This window comes from Tachypleus tridentatus, chromosome 10 (assembly GCF_004210375.1).
Source record: "Tachypleus tridentatus isolate NWPU-2018 chromosome 10, ASM421037v1, whole genome shotgun sequence".
Taxonomy (NCBI): domain Eukaryota; kingdom Metazoa; phylum Arthropoda; class Merostomata; order Xiphosura; family Limulidae; genus Tachypleus; species Tachypleus tridentatus.
In genome coordinates, this window is record NC_134834.1 from 156,986,475 (window position 1) to 157,010,061 (window position 23,587).

Genomic DNA, 23,587 nt, shown 5'->3' on the forward strand with positions numbered 1-23,587 from the left:
TTTGTTTACAAAATTGAAACATTTCTTTAAACTATATTCAGTTTTGACTAGTGTTCTTGTGATTTAAAAGAACTTATTAATATATCAACTAATTATGGGGATTGAATTGTCTTGATTCATAAAGTGAAATTTTAAGCACCAATTGTCATAATGACATAGAAATAAAATGACCATCAGTGGTGCTTGCCATATGCCACTGCTGGATTCATCAAGCTTGTTTAATATTATGATACTTACACACAAACACACACACTTTGGGCCAAGAAATTGAAAGACAACAGTTAAGAAAGATATTAAGGACTTCATAAAAGAAAAAAGAAAATGCTTATACTAAGATCAATCAAACCAAAAAATGTGAAAGATGAGGACAAATGTTTTTATTTGTAAATTACAAATAAATATCTACAAGTAATGTTTTAAATCCGTTTTTAAGCTAAGATTTTATTTAGAATATTAAAAATATTTTACTTTAATAGTGGTTTAAGTTATAATTCACTTACTCTTCCTTATAAAGAACTATGTAAATTCTTTCATCCAAAATCACATGATGAGAAAGTTGCACCTAGCTAACCCTTGATTCTCAAGTATTAACCTGATTACAGAATTAAAAAGAAAATTAAGGCTGAAGAGCCTTGACTATTTTACTACTATTTTCAGATTCCCCTATTTTTGTTGAAAATATCTTGTTTTTTTTTACTTTTCCCAATTTTTGTTACATTTTTAGGTTGATATTTTATAATAGAAACCTTTTGAGTGGCAATCTGATTTTTACAGGTGTTTCAGGTTTCACTGGGGAGATTTCTGCAAGTCTTTTATATGTTAAGAGACATTGATATGCATACAAAACATAAAAATATAGCAATTATGAACTCCAAGGTGAATAGCACATGAATTATTAAATATTTATTAATTACCATCCACCATAGTGAAATGTTACCTTATTACCATATCTTACTATTTTGTTGCATTTTTCCCTAACATTTTAATTTTCTAGAAGTAGCCCAAATCCTCCTTCACTCAAACGGCTGGTTTGGATATGTACTGATTACACAGTGTCACACTTAATCTCTGCTGCAAGCAATGGGAATTAGTATAATTATTACATCAATTAGTATAATTGATCTTTTAAACTTATTACATTGACTTATTTGACAGAGATCATTAAGTTCATAAATGGAAAAATATAGCATTAGATAGATACTATCATAATAAGGAATTTATTTCTTATGTCTCAAAGCTAAAAAAAACAATAACAATAAACCATTATTAAAAAAAAGTCTGTTTATTACTTAGTTGGAGGTAATAATTAAATGAGTGGGGGTCTCCAAATCTTGTACTTTTAAAACTGTCTAATAATAGTATTGTACAGTAAACTTGTTTGACATTACTACTTATTACATAATGAGACAAGAGGACTGAGAAATTTCACATTGTCTATTTGTCAAAATGTTTATAAACAATATTGTAAGCAAAAACTTTTAATGAAACAAACAGCAGCACTAATTATTTTTCACTGCCATGAATAACCATGAGCAAAACAGTTTACTTGTAAAAACTAATAGAAGATGTAATGAAGGGATTATAATATAAAATTATTTCAATCTACAAACTGGTTGTTAGTCACAGATAGTTTGTGAATAGATATTCCATCTTTTTTGATACAAGTTTATATTGTGTATTCATATATTGTGGTTCTTTTTGAGCATTCAGAGTTTTCTGCAAAATTCCCACAGCAGCTCCAATGGTGATGTCCAGGATGACCATTGTGACCATGACCACAACCCTGGTAACCACCTACAGTTGTAGAATCAAATCTAACAATTCATAACACAGCTAAAACAATGCCTTAACAGGAAACACATGTACATGTAATGAGAAAAACAAACCAGGTAAATTAATTACCTATGTTATTTATATCATGAGAAATTACACAAATATGTAGTACTAGTACTGATAATGCCAGAACAAAATAGGTGATAATAGTATGCTACCATACAAGATAAAAATATAAGCTACTACCAAAAGTTATTTCCTTTTGAAAACATAAGAAGAGTTCTTCAGGTAATTATTTTGAATTTTGCACCATATGAAATTATATTACTACAGATTATAATAACCTATACAAAACACAGAAAACAGAAATGGATTTTTTTGTGCAATGAAACATAATGATTTTCATCTGGAAAATAAGAAACTGAAAGATATTGCTTCAAATGGGATACATTTCCTAGAATAAAGATACTGGTACAGATAAGAACAATGGACTTAAAAACAAAGAGTCTTAACACACAAATGTGCTGCACAATGTGTTCTCAATTCATGACCCACTTGAGTAATCAGGTGTCCCTTGTGACCCAGGGGTAAGTCCGAGGATTTATCATGCATAACTTAACAAATTAAGTATCCAGGCACTTTTCTGGTACCTATTCTCAGTCCGGAAGGGGGGTATTCTGCATCTCACATTTTGAGAACTATTATTCAACACGGATAACTTTTTTTTTTTTTTTTTTTTTATATAAGAGGAGTAGTATAGATATAAATATAACGACATAATTAGTAATGAAGGAAGAAATGATTTTACAAAATTAAGTGTAAAATTTGGACAAACAAAATTTTAGGGTGATGCTATAAGGTTACATTAAGGTAACTTAATAAAAAGAATATATTTAGACCTAGTAACAGCATAACTAACATAACAGTATATTAAGTTGAATAATAATATCAGTATATAAAACAAGTTCCTCTACGGCATGTGTAGAACCATAAATTATTTGTAGAAGGAGTAAAAGTATATAGAGTGTAATGGCTTGCAACAAAATATGAGAACAAATGTAATGACTGGTTAATATTTCATGATATTCAAGACATTTCGAAGTTTCTAATCTGTTGGCGACAACAGTTTATCACAACATCGAGGTGCTGACAAGATATTTTACTAATACTAAACAATAATATGAAATAATAATCCGTGATGACGAGAAAACCCACTTGTAGAGAAAAACATATGTAAAAATGGCTGGTAAGAGTTGAGAAAATTTTTATGTAGAGCGAACAACGTTTCGACCTGGTCAGTTACCTCTTTCTTTCTTTGTGAACCTGACGTGACGATGACCGAAGAAGAAGGTCGAAACGTTGTTCGCTCCTTTGCATAAAAATTTTCTCAACCCTTACCTGCCGTTTTCACATATAAATAATGATGAAATGTCGATACAGTACGGTTCATTTTAGAAAAAATCAATCTCTAAAAATCCAACGTCAAAATAAGTACTTTTGTTTTTATTTATAACTGACAATTTATTATTAAAAAAACACTAGAAAACAGTTCCACTGACATGGTTATTAAATTGTTTTAATTTCCTATCTGTAACTGACCTGGCATACCGCCGCCACAAGCACAGCGGGCGTCTCGTGAACCTCCGCTGGAACAAAACGAACAGCAGTGATACACTCCAGTGTGTCGTTTTCCGGCTGGAGCTATTGTCACTGGAAAAGGACTTCCCTGCGGAAAATTCATTTATACACACATACATATTTACACAAACAGAAAATCCTGATCAATGAAAATAAAGTCACAAAGAAATATCCTGCACTCAAACATAATAATACTATAGCACACACAAATAAAGAAAGAGCCGCAGATTATCAAAGATCAACTTCAAAATACTTTTAAAACTCACACTGATCCAGATATGGATACATATTTCTACAATAAAGTCACTAATCACATATTAAACAATAAACAACAATTTGAACCAATTTTTCCAATAAACATAACTGATAAAATACAAGTTCCAACACAGTTTATGCAAGTACGTTACTAACAAATGAAATATCCCTTCAAGAACTACCCGAAGCAATAAAAAACACAAAAACAAAGCACCAGGTGAAGATGAAATCCAAGCTATCCTTTTAAAAAAGGGCACTCCGAAATTGTTTGACCACCTAAATTCACTTTTTAACCTATCTCTATCCTTAGGATACATCCCAGTTTCTTGGAAGCTTGCTAATATATTAATGTTCCATAAGGAAGGAAAGCCAGCAAATAAACCTAACAGCTACCGACCAATCAGCCTGACCAGCTGTGTAGGCAAAATTCTTGAAAGAATAATCAGTAATAGACTCTCCACATTCTTGGAGATAACATCAAAATTACCAAAAGAACAAAATGGATTCAGGAAATTTAGACAAACGACAGACCACCTAATCAGATTAACTGAAACCATAATAGATAGCTTCAATAAAAAAAGAATGTACTGTCGCTTGCTTCCTTGATATCGAGAAAGCATTCAACACTGTGTGGCACGATGGTCTAAGGTTCCGAATGAATGAAATGGAACTACCGCGAAGAATTATTTGCTGGTTATCTAACTTTTTGAAAAATAGAAAATATTCAGAAAATGTTCCTTCAACATTTACTCTACACTTTACTCCTGAAGCTGGTGTCCCTCAGGGAGGGGTGGTTAGACCTATACTCTTCATCATGTATGTAAACAATATGCCACTGAAGGATCCAAATCATGGATTCTCTTCACAGTTCGCAGATGATGTGGCAGTCTGGAAAAAAGTGCCGCAACACCCATGATAGCCGCCACTAACATACAACCGCAACTAAATAGAATAAGTGAATACTGTCAAAAATATAGAATAAAAATAAACACAGCAAAAACACAACTCGTAGTCTTTACGAAATTGACAAAACACAAAAACAACAGCCAGAACTATATATGAATGTCATACTACTTCAGACTGTCCCATTGGCAAAATTTGTAGGTCTGACCTATGATTCAAAACTAACTTGGATCAATCATGTGAACGAAATTAAAAATAAAGTCTGGCGAAGAACTAACTATGCTAGGAGTCTAACTGGTAAAAACAGTGGAGCATCTACTGATAACATACTAAAAATCTATAAAACATATATTAGACCAGTAATAAATTATGCAGCTCCAGCATGGATAACTGTAAGCAATAAAATAATTAAAACCAAACTACAAACAGTCCAAAACACACTCCTCACAACAGCATACAGAGTTCCAAGAACTATATCATCTCAGTTCATTCACAAATACTCGAACATACCAACCACACCAGATAGACTCCTACATATTACAATAATGTATTTTAATAAGAATTGGATGAAAAACGAATTACTATGCGAACTAGACAGGTACTTGATACATGATGAAGCTAGTCCTAAATACCTCTCCCCAGTTAACTTATATTTTAAATATAAAATAAATAAAAAATTATATATATATGTGTGTGTGTGTGTGTGTGTGTGTGTGTTGAACAATAAGAAAAATGCCACCAACAAACTTGACATTCTGCTGATAGAATAAAATAATCACTATATATGAGCCACAATGCATGGACATTGCCCTGCAAAGGATCAAAATAATGTTCAGTTCTACAATTACAAATACTAATCCGGCAAGAACATAAGTACGGGGAGGAGGAACAGGTCATAGAGAACCTGATCCTCCAGGGTATGAACTTTTCTTACCCAAACACCGACAGACACAGACACAAACAGACACATAAATGACAGACACATTAATCTTATTTGAAGTAACTGTTTTTAAATAGTAAGTTTTTTATTATTGAAACCAGAAACGAGAAAAACAAAGATAACGTGAATCTAAAATTTTATGAGTGAAACAAAGAATGTTTAAAAAGCTGTCAACCACACTATATATTTGCTATCTACTAGTGTTGAAGAGTATTTTTGCCCAATACCATGGATAATTCCTCCCACTGACACAGCGGTATGTCTGCAGACTTACAACGCTAGAAACCAAGTAACGGGTAAAGTATTGTGTAATTTTGTGCTTAACTACAAACAAACATGCTATAGCTAATCAAGTCGGTTAGAATACAACAGACACAGTTGTAGTTGAGACAGTTTTTATTTACCAAAACTGCACGAACAGCAACTGAGAATTAGATGAAATGTAGTTTTATCAGTTTTATGCGAGTAATTTACAAACCAGGGCCAGGATTAATTACACAATATTAGTTAGTACAGAAGACAACAAATAATTCCACCACTACCACGATTTTCAAATCTTATTTATTTGGATTATCTAAAAATCACTTACAACGGATCCTGCAGCAAATATATCTAAGTGCTAATACTTTCTGCTCACACCGGCATATTGCACTAAAAGTTTACTCGTTTTGGTTGTTTGTTGGACTTCGCACAAAGCTTCGAGGGCTACCTGCACTAGCAGTCATAATTTTTAAATGGTAGACTCGAGAGAAGGCATCTAGTCAGCACTATTCACCACCAACTCTTGGACTACCCTTTAAGGGATTGACCACACAGCATAACTCCCCCACGGCTGAAAGAGCGAGCATGTTCGGTGATAGGAGGTCAACCCCCCCCCCAGATATTGAGTCAAGCTTATTAACCACCACAGCATTAAACAGACGAAATATTTTAAAAAGAACAAAAAGGAAAAAGGCTTTATCCTAACCTTGATATCTAGTCCCTTTGCTGTGACATAACTGAAACTTAATACAAGTTTAGCATAAATATCTCTCAGAAACAAGTAATAAAAGAAAAAATGTATTTTTTACAAGGGTGTTTGGTTAACACTGACCTTGATGTCTTGTCCGTTCACAGCGACATGTAACCGAAAATTACCAGCCTGAGTTGGTGTAAAACTCAATACGTGAGAACCATCCTTTTGAGTTGTCACTTCCACGCGGTCTTGACGGTAAGTTGTCCTGTGGAAAACATTAAATCTGAACATTATTTTAATCTCATATTCCCATAAATACAGTGTGCGTTTTATTCCTTTAATTAAAACACCATAGATCTTCAGAAGATTGCGGAGCTAATCATATGATAAAGAATGAAGCGAGCGTAGTAATTAATGAAGTAATTGAAGTTTGTTTCCTCAACCGTAGAACTAATTCGTTCTGCGGATTAAAACAATGTAGAGCCACTTTAATTTCAGCTAACGTTTCTGATAAGATTAATATAGTGGTGAACGAAAGTATCACTTATTATTATCAAGCTTTTAAATTAATTTATGTCAATAACTTTTTGGCGTAATTTCTAACATTTCCTGTATTCTCTACAGATCAATAAAATATTAAATCAATAGGCAACTACATAGTTTCGAACATTGGGAATTGCGTCATTCATAATTATTATTACTATGACATAAGCTACTCAATACCTAACGTCTGGTTTAAACACACCCGAATGATGGAAAATTCAGAAATATTAATACGCTGCTATTAATATAAAAATAGAATTACAAAAATGTTGTTAACCATCCCCCCCCGACTTCTCAACAATGTGCATGCTCAATATATTGGAACAACCATTTGTCCTTTATAAGTAACACACAATATAAGACTTCAGTTATTTATGTTTACAACAACACTCCAAGCTCCTTTTATTAACAACACTTTTAGTGACGTTGTGGACTACTTGGTCCACATTATAGTTAAAGTTAAATAAATCAATTTTAAGAATACAAATATTACGTAATTACAAACCGAAAACGTGAATCTTAGATGAATTACATTGTAGTTTATAGTAAAAATTATGAATTTGCCCCATTGTTATTTGCTGAATTTTCGCGTAAACCCACACGAGAGCTATCGGCACTAATTTTCAAGTTATAAACAAGAGAGAAAACAGCTAATCAACATCACCAAACCCTTAATTTTTGGGTTACTCTTTAATAACAAATAGTGAGATTGACGGTGACATAATAACGTCACTAGAGCTGGAAGGGCGAGCATGTTCGATGATGGGTTTCGATACTTGCTTCATAAGTTTTCAAGAGTTCAATACTGATAAAACAGAGAAAACTACTTGCACATCTTGCTCCAGAAGATTTTTGTTTTTTTATTATTAATTTCGCACAAAGCTACAGGAGAGCTATCTGCAATAGCCGTCCCTAATTTTGCAGCGTAAGACTAGAGGGAAGGCAGCTAGTTGTCACCACCAACCGCCAACTCTTGGGCTACTCTTTTACCAATCAATAGTGGGATTGACCGTAACATTATAACGCCCCCACAGCTGAAAGGGCAAGCATGTTTCGTGTAATGGGGATTCGAACCTGCGACTCCAGATTACGAGTCGAATGCCTTAACCACCTGGCCATGCCGGGCCTCCAATAAAGTTTATCAATTCGATGTCTTAAGAAGGATTTTGTATGCTTAAGAATTTATGTTTATAAACACACCAAGTAAATCGAAAACAAATTCAAACATACACATACAAGCACGATTTTCAAAGTTTCCAAAGACCTTATACCTTTACGAATTAAAAATATATATATATTAGTTTCTGCAGCACCTTTATGGACCAGATATGTTTATATTTTGTTAACAAAATTTCAGCGGCGTATCTCACGTCTAACAAACTTGACAAAAAATATTAAAACATTAGCGTATCAATCTTTATAAGTTTAAAAGTTAAACTTTCATTTAAAGTGACTTAACACCAATAATATAAATAAAAAGATTAAAAAACGAAAGGACTTTTGCAATGTTAAAGCTTCCATACTACATTGTATAATCCCCAACAAACTTGTGTCGCTACCAGAGAAAAAGCTTATGTTTATGTTAACCGTATTTCAGAATTTAAATTAATTTCTAATTAATGAAAAATATTAATCATTTTTACTTACAAATTATGGAATTTACTTAACACACGTTTAAATAACCGTAACATAGAGCTACTTGTACAAATAAGAATGGCACGCATGTTCTAACATGCCATTTTACCCATTCATATGAAAAAAAAAATTACGACACAAGTTGAAACTGTAACTTTTACGCAAGCATCTTACTAACTATATTATTATTTAATAAGTTTCACACCTATTACTTGAACACTCACTCCCCTGACTGTTCATGTGGTAGAGCATCTGTGGTCTGGAGGATTCCAAAGAAATCTGGGACTTTCTTAGAGTCGACTGTTGAGAACCAAAGGCGGTTGTGAAACGATGAAGCTCCACGTGAATATTGGTTCTGTTGTGAATTACAGGTTGGTCATCAGAGTCTCTCACGAACAATGTTATCTCCTTCTTACATCCAGCCTTTATCATTTTTAGACCTTTTTTTCGTAAATAATATAATTGTGTAAAGATAGCAAAAAATGAGAATCTCCTTGTATGTACATACATACATACATACATACATATATATATATATATATATATATAGAGAGAGAGAGAGTTTGTTTGTTTGTTTTTGAATTTCGCTCATAGCTACTCGAGGGCTATATGTGCTAGCCGTCCCTAATTTAGCAATGTAAGACTAGAGGGAAGTTAGCTAGTCATCACCACCCACCGCCACCTCTTGGGCTACTCTTTTACCAACGAATAGTGGGATTGACCGAACATTATGACGCCCCCACGGCTGAAAGGGCAAGCATATTTGGCGCGACGGGAATGCGACCCTCAGATTACAAGTCGCACGCTTTAACATGCTTGGCCATGCCGGGCCCATATATAGAAAGAGAGCTACATAAACAATATATTTCTCTATTACAGTTATTTTAGCTTCATATAATATTCCAGATACAAACCCGTCAAAATAAATTTTGAACAATTTATTCTAAACAACAAGGTTCACGTTTTATTTTTGTGATCTGGAAATTTAAATTACAATTTAGTAAATGATTAAAGAACGAAGTATTATAAGAATTATTAATATGTTTTATATGAAGAGGAAGTTGTTGTTTCTTTGTTATTAATTATACTTACATGTTAACTTAGCAACATAGAAATATGAGTAAAGTTGTATGAAAGTAATTTATTCAGAAAGTACTTTATATTTTATTGCCCAAAGCAAAATAAGAAGGAATCCTCAATAGCCGCGGCATATGAACTTCGTTTAAGCAGAATTAGAGTAAATTAATCTATGAAACGTTTTTTCCCCTTTTTATTAGCCATATTTTTGTGCGTCAGAAAAACCAATCGTGAAGTGCGCGTGTATTAGATTCAATTTTATTATTCATTAGGGTCTCACCATCCTACCCTCAGATAGAAATTATTTTACGCAGTATTAGAATAAATTAACCTATGAGACCTTGAAGGTAGTAAGTTACATTAATAGAAAGGGGTTGTCTTCCTGAATCCAAAAATGTAATTAAATTTTAAATCGGTCAAGATATGATGAAGCTATGAACTATGTGTTTGTACCTGAAAAAAGACGAAATTAAGAGCTGTTCTGTTAGCTTTTATGCCGCGGCTAAAAATCTAAATATTCAATATTATTCTCTTAAACAATTTAACAGCTAGAAATGCTGGATAAAACTATAATTGTAAAGGTATGAAAAAGCGTAACTGCAAGGTATTATCTTTCATTTGTTATAATAATGACAGTCCATACCTTAGTATGGTAGGGTGCAGCTAACTAATTGCTTCCCTCTGGTCAATAGTTCAAAATATAAACATTCTTTCCGACTTTGTTATGTTATTATTATCATTACTTAATTCAGTCACAACATCAGTAACTTTCTGAAGAAGTTAATGAACTGAGAGAAAATTTTAATAATATTTTAATATCACCCATTTGATGAGTCTTCATAGTTGTAAACTTCGAATTTAAACAAAAAACAACAAAGTACAATTTTAACATAATGATGAACCTAAGCATTTAGAAATTTGATAAACTTATTCCCTAGTAAGAAATTCACTACAAGAGAAATATCTTTCGGTTTAATCACTCACTAGGTCTTTAAAAATTTGGCCTGTTATTTTTTAAATAACTCACCAGCCTCTTGAATAAAACATAGAGATGGACAAGCACTTTGTGAAGAAATTACACCATATAAAAGATATCCGTCCACGTCACCTACTTGTTCTTGAGGCAAAAAACTTAACGCAGGAGAGACACGAGGTTGTAATGGGGGATTCAAGCGGGCCAGGTGTAAGAGTCGTTTCTGAACTGGGCTGTATACTCCCATTACTTCGGGAATATCCCCATCTCGAAGAAGCTCGTGGACAAAGTTCTCCCAGTGATTCAGGTCTGTAAAGAGCTGCTCTAGTTGCAACCTTTGTAATCGTAATACCCGTTGTCGGCCAACTTCTACCCTTTGTATGTGCTGAAGCAAGTGATGGCGATGACTTTCAACAGCTCTTATGTAAGCAGTAATAAACCTCTCTACTTCTTCCCTGGACTGTTCTATTTGATCACAAAGCTGCTTTTTGACTTCCTGGATATTTTCGAGGGCTTCGTGAATTTCGCTCTTTCGTCTCACAACGTAGTCCATCAGTTTTTTCAAGAGCTGCGTTTTACTTTCGTACATTTTACTAAGGTCATTGATTTGGTGATCTCTATGATTGTCAATTGTACAGTGGTCACACACCATCTGTCGACACGACTCGCACCAGCTGCTGATCTCTGATGATTTGTGAAGTAAGCAAATGTGCTTCTTGTATTTGGCGAAAAGCTCTTTTTCGCGTGCTTCCTCCAATTTCCATAAGCAGTGAGAAGAACTCTGCTTCTGGCGACGATGGGCTTCTGCACAAAACGAGCAGAGACACACAGTACAATCTTGACAGTAACTCACCGCTTCAGCTACAACCGTGCACAAGTCACAACTGATCGACTTAGAAGTAGCTTGTACCTCGTTTCTTGTGATTTTGCGCTGAAGAAGATAATTTGGAGTCAGTCCTTGAATGCCATCTCTGGTCACATCCACAATACTGTTACAGGATGGACAAAGCACCTGAACTCCACCAGACAAACTACTACCTTGAGAACTTGACCTGTCCCAAGTTAAAAGGGAGCTTAAACTAGATTTTTTACTATCGTATTCAGAGGCCAGAGCGCCATGTGACGTCAAACGAGAAAAACTGTTCAGGGAATATTGCAGCACGTCATCACGTTCAGATCCGAATGGTTCTAAAGTATTTAGACACCTAGTACAGAAAGTATGCAGACATGGTAACAGACGAGGTTCATGATAACGGCTATGACATACCCCACAAATAAGCTCAGGTTGTTCTTCCTCGGGCAGATGACTGGACATCCTGAGTAGTAACTAAAAGACAAAGATTAGCAACCGTCATCTGTGACACAAAGCGTATCATTGATAGTTTTATACAATGTTAAATTTTAGCCATTTTCATAAAAAAAGAGAGAGATGGAGAATTGGGAAATTTGAAATCATATGGTGGTGGAAAAAATCAAACAAATTTCTTTATGTATTTGACATTTTATATCAATGTTCACGTTATCTTTCATTTGTGCGTTGTCTATTCTGTTATCCTAACTGTATACATGTAAAGTGGTAAAATCTTGTTATAAACGTGTTTTTTTTTTTTAAGTCTCACATTAATTGATGTTTTTGGACTTTGTTATAACAAATGTTAAATTGTAACATATATATATAAAATTTTCAAGCCATAAACCAAAACACGTTAACATGAAATAAAATACGCTGCATGTTTTTTTTTTTTGTATTTTTTAAGAAAAAAGATCCTATGGTACAAGCTACAACATGGGATTATAAAATGTATCCTACAATTTGGAGGTGACTCGGATTTAGGACCCACATTACGGTGAGGATACACCGTCTATCAGTCTTAACTTCCAATTCGCTAGTCTCACATAAGAAAATTAGAAATTAAGAGAACAAGATGTAGGTGCTGACGCCCACAACGTCCTACATCTATATCACCCTTCACTGCTTGCAGACAGTTGTAGGAAGGTGACTGCTCTCCCAAGTTAGAGTAAGAAAAAGATAAAGTTAAAAAGATGAAAAATTGTGGGTCCTACTTCTTCAGCCAAAACCTAGGATACATTTTAGTCTCACGTTGTAGCTTGTACCCTAGGATCCTTTTTCTTAAAAAAAATGCAGCGTATTTTATTTCATGTTAATGTGTTTTCGTTCATGGCTTGAAAATTTTATGGTTATAATATAATTAATCAGAGGTTTGGATTTGCTGTTTTTAACGCAGTCCTTCCTCATGAATTTCTTTGTTCATTTAACTTCATTTAGATATAATTATTTAATTTCACTAAAATATATATATTGTATATTGATGATCAAACATCACAAAAGAATTAAATAAATATTTATAAATCAAAATATAATAAATTCTTAAGTTAAAAAGAGATTGCAGACCGATGTGCAAGATACGACGCATAACACTTCCCTAGTCAAACTTTAAATATTAGTTGTTTTGGAACTGAACTGGCTCAAAGTCTTCTCATAAACCTCGTCATCAGCCTTGGTCTGCTCTCTGCCTTCCGGACACCCGTCAGCCAAATAAGCAGATACGAATCAACTCAAACTAGCATTCATACTACCAACTTATTTGTATACTACTTGCCACTGGATTACCATATGTATTTCATCATACCGTGTAGTTCTCATCTGCTGCAACACTTTAGATAAAGGACCGCCAAAAACAACTGGGTGAAGACACTCACTCTACTGTACAAAAGCAAAAACCAAAGGGGGATTCCAGCCTAACTGGTGGAAATGGTGACAGTAGCGATAGTATGTTTTTTTAATTTTGCGCAAAGCTACTCGAGGGCTATCTGCGCTAGCCGGCCCTAATTTAGCCTTACACTGCTAAGTGTTAGGTGCGATGGGGATTCGAATCCGCGACCCTCAGATTACGAGTCGAACGCCTTAACCCACCTGGCCATGCCGGGCCGTATCGATAGTATTAAAAGTAATTGTTTCACTGCCTGAAGATGGTCTGATCTCAAGGATAAAAATGTCTCAGGTTTAATTGTTTTGTTGTTGAAAAGCAACGCAACAGGCTACTTGCATTTTGTCCACTAAGGAAAGAGGGCCAAAACCCGAATTTTAAATGTTGTAATATAGTACACTTATCGCTTGGCCACGTGGTTTAGATCACGTGACATACAATCTGAAGTTAGCGAATTTAAATCAAGATCCCCAACATTCTTTCCCTTTCAACTGCGGGAAGTGATGGTCGATCCCATTATTCATTGGCAAACAATAACCCACGGGTTGGCGATGGGTTGTGTTGACCAGCTGCCTTCCCTCTAGTTTATCACTTCAAAATTACGTACAGAACAGCTTTGCGCGAAATTTAATACAAACAAGTCGCCGACCCCTCGTTTATGCTAACGTTTAACATTCAATCAGTCCATCCATCCATCATATCAGTGCAGAGGGAGGAAAAAGTCAAGTTTGCACGTGAACCTCTCTCAGGTCGACATGAATCCTGATGAAACATAAACAATATGCTTCTAGTGGTGCGATCTAGTGAAAAATGCAGTTGCCAAAAACTGTTTGTGGACTAAAAACGATCAAATAAGTGAAGTGGTAATACCACAAATTGCTATAAGACTGAAATTCATGGACATGATCATGAAGAAGATAATAGGAAAATCTGAACAATTCAAATCATTTAGTGCGCTACTTCTCGTGAAGTTATCATGAAGCATTTGAAATAACAATAGTCAAGGAGTGGGAGAGAATAGGTCTATATTGAACCTGACTTTTCCAGATCGTACACTGTAACCTAAATTCCGATCCAAATCCTTCATTGGGGAGAGGGGAGTCTAAATTGTTAAAAAAACAACACGTATGTTGTATTATATTTTTTTTCCAGTTTTATGTGAATCCTGTGCTAGTAGTGACTACGTAACCAACAATGGCCCACGAGCAATTTGGTGCATAATTGGTAAGGAAAAACTGCGTTTGAAAACCGATGGGCCCATTCGTGATTCTAGGGCTAAACTAATCATTATACAAAATTAAACTTGGAAGTAGGCCACAGCTGCCAAATAATAAATTAAACTATTTATACAAAACAATATGTCAGAATTCGTCATTAGATCTTGTAAAAACAAAAAACGGATATTCTTCAAATAACCGATCTGTAAAAGCCTGAAGATTTGTCCTGGAAGAATAGTTTAGCTACATACACAAATTATACATCATATCATTTGACAAAACGTTATATAAACAGCATATTAAAACCATAATTGTTACAGTTATACCCCACTACTTATATTACTAAGAAACTGTACAATTTATATGCAATCATATTAATATTAAATAGTGAAAGTCTGTGTAATGACCACATATATCCTGGTTCGTTATCATCATAGAAAGAAAATATCACAGCTAACTGAAAACAATGAGAACGTATTTAAAACATAGTATCTTAGAAACTCACGTGCCGTTTAGTCACTCGTGCATTTGACGAGACGAAGCGTTTGGTTAGCACTGGGAATAGCTACAAGCCAAAATGCACATGTTGTAGACACCACTACATGACTTCCTTAGTGTCACATTTCATCTGGCGTGAAGTGCAAGTAAGAGTGGTCTAGTGTGTTCAACGAAGTTTAGTCTGCTGTTAGGTCAACTCATTAATGCCGCTCCACAAAGCCTGTCAAGGCCAAGTTATACACGACCACTCTACTTATTTGAACAAGTAGCTATTATTACACATGGAATCGTCCATTTACACGTGCGTCAGCTACAACGCCTATATAGTGAAGTCGAAGTCCTATTTAACGACGCCGACGTCCTTTTTTATCAAATTAAGTTAACAACTAACTTGTAAATTATCTCTCAGAAATACATTTAGGAACGTTACTCAAGATCGACCAAACCCGCCTAGGAAGTTGTATTTCACAGTGCTCTGCACGTAAACTATAATATATTAACTGTAATAATATTCACAGTGCTCTGCACGTAAACTATAATATATTAACTGTAATAATATTCACAGTGCTCTGCACGTAAACTATAATATATTAACTGTAATAATATTCACAGTGCTCTACACGTAAACTATAATATATTAACTGTAATAATATTCACAGTGCTCTGCATGTAAACTATAATATATTAACTGTAATAATATATTAATTGTTTTTCGTTTAGCTGCTTCTTGGAGCTCAAACCCAGATTATTTTCAGTAGATCACATCTGTTAAAAACAATTTTATGCAAGTTATGGTATAGACTAAAGAGGATTTAAAAATACCAGCATATTAAAACATTTTTCGAAGCTCTACATAAACTTAAACTATAGTATAACGGTATATTACCTCATACACTTCTGGGTGTTATTAAATTTCAATTTCCCGTAAAGCTCCCTTTATACGTCATTTCCGTACACAAAGTCGTACTTTTCACATGATTTTACTATTTTATTACGTGTTACAATGTATTAAGACTTATCAGTCTCACCCTTTCGCTGAATCTTGTCTCAGCACTGGCTGCCCCGGCCAATCTGCACTATACGATAATTTTTTACTGTTTATAACAGAGGGCTTATTTTCAAATATAAGCTTTCAACTTTCCCTTACATTATACATTTCACACACTATTTATTTATTCTTTTCACACAGGGTTAACTTTCGTTGGCAGAGTTCCCTGCTATTGAGTTAACGAGTTCACAGAATCATAACAAAGCTCTATTCTTGGTCTGTACTCAATACTAAAGTTTAGGCGTCATTTAAGGCTGTTTCAAGCTCTCGACGATAGGATGAATTCCTCCAATGTTTAATTCTGAGATCGTTTTAGATCAAGTAATGATTTTCATACCCTATGAACATGTTTTTTTAGTGGTCTAGTAGTCCTTAAAAAGTGTTTGTCAAATGTTGTTTCACAGCTAGTACCAAACAATTCTGTCCCACTTTGTTCCAACATGGGTTTCAAATTTGTATGTGTAGATACTTAAAGGTTTTTGTGATGTGTTGTTGATCAACTAAAACTCGAATCACTTTCACCGATCACACAATGATCATTGAGACTTTCTTCTCCTTTCTTCAAGAGTTTATGTAAAACTAAATGATTCTAATCATTCTCAAATATGTAAATTGTTTGTTTGTTGGAATTTCACGCAAAGCTACTTGAGGGCTATCTGCGCTAGCCGTCCCTAATTTAGCAGTGTAATACTAGAGGGAAGACAGCTAGTCATCACCACCCACTGCTAACCCTTTGGATCCTATTTTACCAACGAATAGTGGGATTGACCGTCACATTATAACGCCCCCACGGTTGAAAGGACGAGCATGTTTGGTTCGACCGGGATTCGAACCCGCGACCCTCGGATTACGAGTTGAACGCCTTAACACATTTGGCCATGCCGGACCAAATATGTAAATATGATTTAATGAAACCAATGGTTCCTAACCAGGGGTGCAAGATAACATTTCAGTTTTTTTTTTTTGTTTTTATTAAGGGTACTGTCTTATATATTCAAAAATTACGTTCGATTTTTATTTCTTATTTTTCTTGTTACAGACTTAACTGTTTACCTTGTTACGATAAACTATCGTTTCTACTGTCACCGGTGCAGACCAAAATCTTAATGTACAACTGTAAACAAATAACACACGAACCGTTTCGGTTCTGGATACTTCTGGAAGTTTCTCGAATTAATCGATGACGTCATGTGACGTATGTTCGAGAAAGTTTCGCAGAGTATATACACTCATGCGTGATGCTATGGTAGTCAGTGCATTGTTGATTCTATGTTCGGGCAAAAAACTTCACATAATCATCATTCCATTTCCTTTTCTTTAACAAAATGAAGTTTTTAGCACGAACACAGAATCAACAGCTGCTCCACCATGCCGGTTGTTGAAGTGTTTTTGCAGCTTAGATGGCTTCAAATTTGTGTTTGAATGGACAGCGTCACAAAGCATGCATTGGGGTTTTGCAGGCCATGATATTGAATCTTTGAAAGGTAGAAGGGTCCGCTTTGATTCTCGAGCAACCCTTCCAAAATTAGGTTTTATATTTGCTGACAAACCACTGCTGATGGCTTCATACCACGTGGCATATAAAGTAGCCAAATCAAAGAAGCCCCATACAGTTGCAGAAGAGGTGATAAAACCGTGTGCATTAGAAATGGCAATAATTGTTCTGGGAAAATAAGCCTCAAACAAGCTTAAATTAGTGCCGTTAACAAATAATGTTATTCAAAACCGAATAGGTGATTTGAGTTCGGACCTTTTGGATCAAGGTTATCGCAGATATTAGGGCTAGTCCCTTGAAAATCTCTCTCCAATTGGACGAAACAACTGATGTTGCAAATTGCAATCAACTTATCGCACTAGTGAGGTATGTCTATGATGGTGCCATAATGGAAGATTTCCTGTTCTGTGAAGATCTGAAAACAACCACAAAAGCGAAAGATGTCTTCCAGTGTGTAAAAGACTTCTTTGCGAAATATGATTAAGATATCCAAATTATTGGTTCTGTGTGTACCGACGGTGCTCCCTATGGTAGGAAATAAATCAGGATTTTTTGCACTGATGAAGCAAGAGATTCCGTACTTGCAAGGTACTCACTGTTTTATTCATCGACATGCTTTGGCATAAAAAACATTGCCTCCAAAGTTAGAAAAGGTTCTTGACACTTCTGTGAAGACCATCAACTGGATTAGGGATCGCGCTCTGGACCACCGCCTCTTCAAGTAGCTTTGTAAAGATTTTGGAAGTGAGCATTTAGTTTTGCTTTTCCACACAGAAGTCCGCTGGCTGTCACGTGGGAGAGCTTTAACGCACTTCTTTGAACTGCGAGAAGAGGTCAAAACTTTTCTGAAGAAACGTGACTATGATCTGCCTGGAGAAATAGAATCACAAAATTCAACCAAATGCTAGCCTATTTGAGTGATATTTTCACTCGTATGAATGACCGTATCTCTCCAAGGGAAAAACATAATCATATTAAAATGCTGTGAAAAGTTGAATGCTTTCAGAGAAAAGTTACATCTTTGGTGTTAACGAGTTAAAAGAGGAAATCTTTCAAATTTTCCATCACTCGAAAAAGTGGTAGGTGAGGATGAGTCCCTAATTCCATGTGTGTGTGAAGAAATTGTGGATCATTTGGAAATACTCTCAAACTCATTTGATAGATATTTTGGAGGAGAACTGGAAACTTCTGAAGAATGGATTATGAATCCATACTCCTTCAATTTAGATATGTCGGATGATGAAGAACTGAAGGAAGATCTAATTGAACTGCGTACAAATCGAGTTCTTGAAATGCAGTTTGAAAGCAAAACTTTGGAACAATATTGGTGTTCGGCAATAGACATGTTTCCAAGACTTTGTGAAAAAGCACTAAATTCGCGACGACATACTTATGCGAGTTTGGATTTAGTGCCCTTTTGTCAATCAAGACAAAATCTAGAAGTCGCTTGGGTGCACAGGCAGACTTGCGGATTGCTATCAGCAACAAAGTGCCATGCTTAGAAAAACTCGTAAGAAATAAACAGGAACAAAAGAGTCATTAAATTTAAATTGACTTATGAGCATTTGAACATTTCAAATTCAAAGAAATTCCATATCATGCATGGATGAAAATATATTTTTTGTCGGCCATGTAGGGTTTATGCAACTTTAAGTTTGTTGTAATAATAAATAATATTTTTTCTTTTCCAAATGTTTCGTTTTTGTTTTGTTTTTCATCAAAAACTAATTATAAAAAAATTGTTTTGACCACCTTCACCTTTATTCTTAAATAAATAATTACTGTGAGGGGTGCGAGAACATATTAAAATTTTTAGGGGTGCAGAGCATAAAAAAGATTGGGAACCACTGAATTGAACTAAATTTAATTTTAGAATGTGATGTTTACATATTGAAAGTATATATTTAAAAAGGCCTGTGTAACAGACGTTTGTGTTCTAAGTTAACGGTTCAGTAAACTGCACTGGATTTAGCAGGTATTATGTAGTTAATTTGCTGTTATAGGTTCTTCTTCATTTTTACTCATAGAATTAGTATATTATCAGACAAAATCAAACAAACAACCTATAACATTACTTTCATTGTTCAAGCATTAAAAGTCTTATGTATATAAACTGTTGGCGAAAATCTTAAGGCCAATAAACATAAAAAAAAAATATGCATTTTGCATTGTTAGATTCAACCACTTATTTGAGTAGAGCTTCGAAAGATGACAATAAGAAAAGGAAAAATAAAGATAAGAAACTTTTAAACATTTAATGGGGAAAAATTGAACACTATGAAATTAGCCTAAATACTAGCTGGTCAAAAGTTTAAGACCATACTGAAACGAAGCGTTAATCGGTAAACACGTAACGAAATTTAGTCATTTTTGTTCAAGCATTAGCGTTGTCACCATCTTCCACTGACATCTCCTATGTTACATTGGGAAAAACGTGGCAAAGGCTAAAACGTTGAGAGAGTGTGAACGTGGCAGAATTGTCGAGCTGCAAAAGCAAGGTCTCTCTCAAAGTGCCATCGCTGGTAAGATTGGGCATAGTAAAACTGCTGTTGCAAATTTCTTAAAAGACACTGAGGGATACGGAACGAGAATTTCAAGTGGTCGGCCAAAGAAAATTTCGCCGGCGTTGAGCAGGAGGATTCGACAGGTTGTCCGGCAAGACACCATCCGATCGTCGAACCAGATTAATGCCCTTACGGACGCAAAATGCAGCTCAAGAACAATAAGACGTCATCTACGAGAGGAATGCTTTAAAAACCGTAAACGTCTTCAAAGGCCACGCCTCCTTCCACACCACGAAACAGCTCAGTTAAACTTTGCTGAGAAAACATTTAACCTGGACGGTCCAGATGGCTTCCAACGTTACTGGCAGGATAAGGATATCCCATCGGAGACATTTTCTACACGACACAGTGAAGGAGGTTCCATCATGATCTGGGGTACTTACTCCTTCCATGGAACAATGGAACTTCAGGTTATACAGGGGCGTCAAACAGCAGCTGGCTACATTGGCATGTTGGAGAGAGCATCCTTATTGACTGAAAGCCCTCGCTTGTGTGGAAATTACTGGATCTTTCAGCAGGACAACCCTGCAATCCACAATGCCCGCAGGACAAAGAACTTTTTCATGGCGAATGATGTGATTCTTTTGGACCATCCAGCTTGTTCACCCGAACTGAACCCCATTGAATATGTTTGGAGGTGGATGGCAAGGGAAGTCTATATAAATGGATGCCAATTCCAAACAGTGCATGATCTTTGTGTAGTCATCTTCACCACTTGGAATAACATTCTAGCCAGCCTTCTGCAAACGTTTATATCGACCATGTCAAAGCAAATGTTTGCAGTTATTCGCAATGACGGCCGTGCAACTCACAACTAAGTCCTTTTGTTGGGCATTTCCTACCCTGTTCAGGACTTCTTTTTGGTATGGTCTTAAAATTTTGACCAGCTAGTATTTAGGCTAATTTCATAGTGTTTACATTTTCCTTATTAAATGCTAAAAGAGTTTTTTTTTTCCCTTTTCTTATTTTCATCTTTCGAAGCTCTACTCAAATAAGTGGTTGAGTCTAACAACGCAAAATGCATATTTTTTCTTTATGTTTATCGTCCTTAAGATTTTGGCCAGCAGTGTATTGTAAACTATTGTCAATGTTTTGATTTCATTGTTTCCAACAGGGAGAGGCCCGGCATGGCCAGGTGGGTTAAGGCATTCGACTCGTGAGCTGAGGGTCGTGGGTTCGAATCTTCATCACACCAAACATGCTTGCCCTTTCAGCTGTGGGGGAGTTAGAATGTGATGTTCAATCCCACTATTCATCAGTAAAAGAGTAGTCCAAGAGTTGGCGGTGGGTGGTGATGACTAGCTGCCTTCCCTCTAGTCTTACACTGCTAAATTGGGGACTGTTAGCGCAGATAGCCCTCGAGTAGCTTTGCGCGAAATTCAAAAACAAACCTACAGGAAGTTGCTAACATGATGGTTACTCTAGATCGGAAAAGTCAAAAAGATAATACTAGAATACCTAGAGTGTTCGTGAATGTTAATGATCAAGAGACTTTACGATGTACCTTTAAACAAACACTTTATAAATAAGAGAATCAGTGAAGCATTGAGCGAGTTTTCAGTTTGTTTAATGTTAGAGAAGTTAGTGAGGTCAATGTTAGCTAACTCGTATTTCAGTTGCTCGAATTAACTGCGAAACTGTACAAGCAAGCTTATTTGTATATTAATGAGTGTAACATTTAGCGAGTAAATTTCTGTTGAAAGCGAAAGAGTCATTTGTAAACCAGGACCTATGACTGTGTACAAGTGATAGTAGCCTGTAGCATATGTTAAGGACAAAATAAAGTAATATGCTGGTCATGGCATGGCCGAGTGGTTAGAGGTCTTTACTCGCAAGCTGTGGGTCGAGGGTTTTAATCCCCATCTCATCAAATATGCTCGCTCCTTTCAGCTGTGGAGGCGTTACAATGATACGATCAATATCCTAATTCGTTGGTAAAAATGTAGCCCAAGAGTTGGTGGTGGGTAGTGATGACTAGCTATCTTCCCTCTAATCTTTCATTGCTAAATTAAAGACGGTTAGCACAGATAGCCCTCGTGTAGCTTTCGCGTAATTCAAACCAAGTAATTTATTATCATTACATGGACTGGAATTCGCATTACTTCACTGAATAACTCAAAAGAGCCTGCCCTTCGAAAGAACGCGTTAAAACAATTTTTTTTTCATATGGAATGTACAGAAATATTCCAATGTATACAAACACTTTCCGAAGAAGGTCTATTTATTAAAATATATCACCAAGTTTTTCAAGTTATTACAAATAAACAAGTGTGGAAACAGCTGTGAAAACATATTACTGGGAAAGAACTGTCTGTTGGCATGCCTATAATGGATCAGCTGTAAGTTTACAGATTTACAATGCTAAAATCTGAGATTTGATTCGACGCGGTGGACAAAGTGCAAATAACCGCTTTTGTAGCTTTACGCTGATAAAACACCACCAAAACCTTATTGTCGCTGAGAACAAAGCATCCAAAATGGCCAATAATACTCGTACAAACAGTACTTATAAAAACCCATTCATAAAATGTATATCACCCGTGAAGTGCCACAAATATCTTTAAAAAATAGTTAGTTATTTCTGTATTGTAATATCTGAAGACTGCTTGCAACTTTATGCAGTTTTCTTGTGTAAGAAAAGTTATAAAACAAACCTAGTTGATTGAGCCGAAGATAAACGTTTCATCCTCTTTTTTTTTTACATAACCTGCACAGTGTATTCTGATGTTATATAGCTTGACATAAGACTAAAAATTTTATTGGAAAAAAAGAGAGAGAGAGAGAAAGAAACACAACTCGCCTTTCCTTTCCAAGCGAGACGCTGCCGTTCGTACGATTATTAATAGAACAGTGAAATGGAGCTCGTCAAGCGACTACTTCAGAGCACGAAGTTTTCTATTCCACGCCGTTACAGACGAATTTCATCTAAAACTTCTTGTTTTTATTCTGCAAACAGTGCTACTTTCCAAATATATGTGATATAACTTAACCTTAATAGTTGTAAAATTTTATCTTTGTGGCAACTGTCTTCAAGCACACAAAATCCATATTAATAAGCTACACAAACGAACAGCACAACTTCTTAACTTTCAACGAAATAAGCAGACGAACTCAGCATGTTTTGACAAAATTTTATGCGCCACCTGGTATCGACCATCACTCGATCTCATTGGCCTGTTAATGGCATAAAAGTGATACAATTAAAAAAGAAAACTAACATCACACAAACGAAGTTACGTTTTTCCAAAGAACATCTGTGAAAACTAGAAAAAGGGGCGAGGATCTTCACGACCTTCACGTAAGAAAGATCTAATTAAATATTAGGTAATACGATTTGTGTTTTA

General features: G+C 35.3%; 1 protein-coding gene across 6 annotated transcripts; it reads right to left on the reverse strand.

Annotated features, from left to right (window-relative positions):
- Nucleotides 1-358: 358 nt before the first annotated feature.
- On the reverse strand, nucleotides 359-23,379 carry LOC143230721 (E3 ubiquitin-protein ligase TRIM45-like). Of its 6 annotated transcripts, none has more exons than XM_076464766.1 (6): nucleotides 23,044-23,379; nucleotides 10,747-12,019; nucleotides 8,848-9,082; nucleotides 6,603-6,729; nucleotides 3,373-3,499; nucleotides 359-1,794 (listed from the first exon to the last, which is right to left on the reverse strand). In XM_076464766.1, the coding sequence occupies exons 2-6, from the start codon at nucleotides 12,005-12,007 to the stop codon at nucleotides 1,667-1,669; spliced, it is 1,878 nt and encodes a 625-aa protein (XP_076320881.1). In that variant the 5' UTR covers nucleotides 12,008-12,019; nucleotides 23,044-23,379; the 3' UTR covers nucleotides 359-1,666. The 6 variants fall into 6 exon arrangements, with proteins under 6 accessions (XP_076320881.1, XP_076320885.1, XP_076320883.1 ...); XM_076464770.1 differs by having other exon boundaries at nucleotides 359-1,814; nucleotides 23,044-23,356; XM_076464768.1 differs by lacking the exon at nucleotides 23,044-23,379 and adding an exon at nucleotides 16,165-16,394.
- Nucleotides 23,380-23,587: the final 208 nt, after the last annotated feature.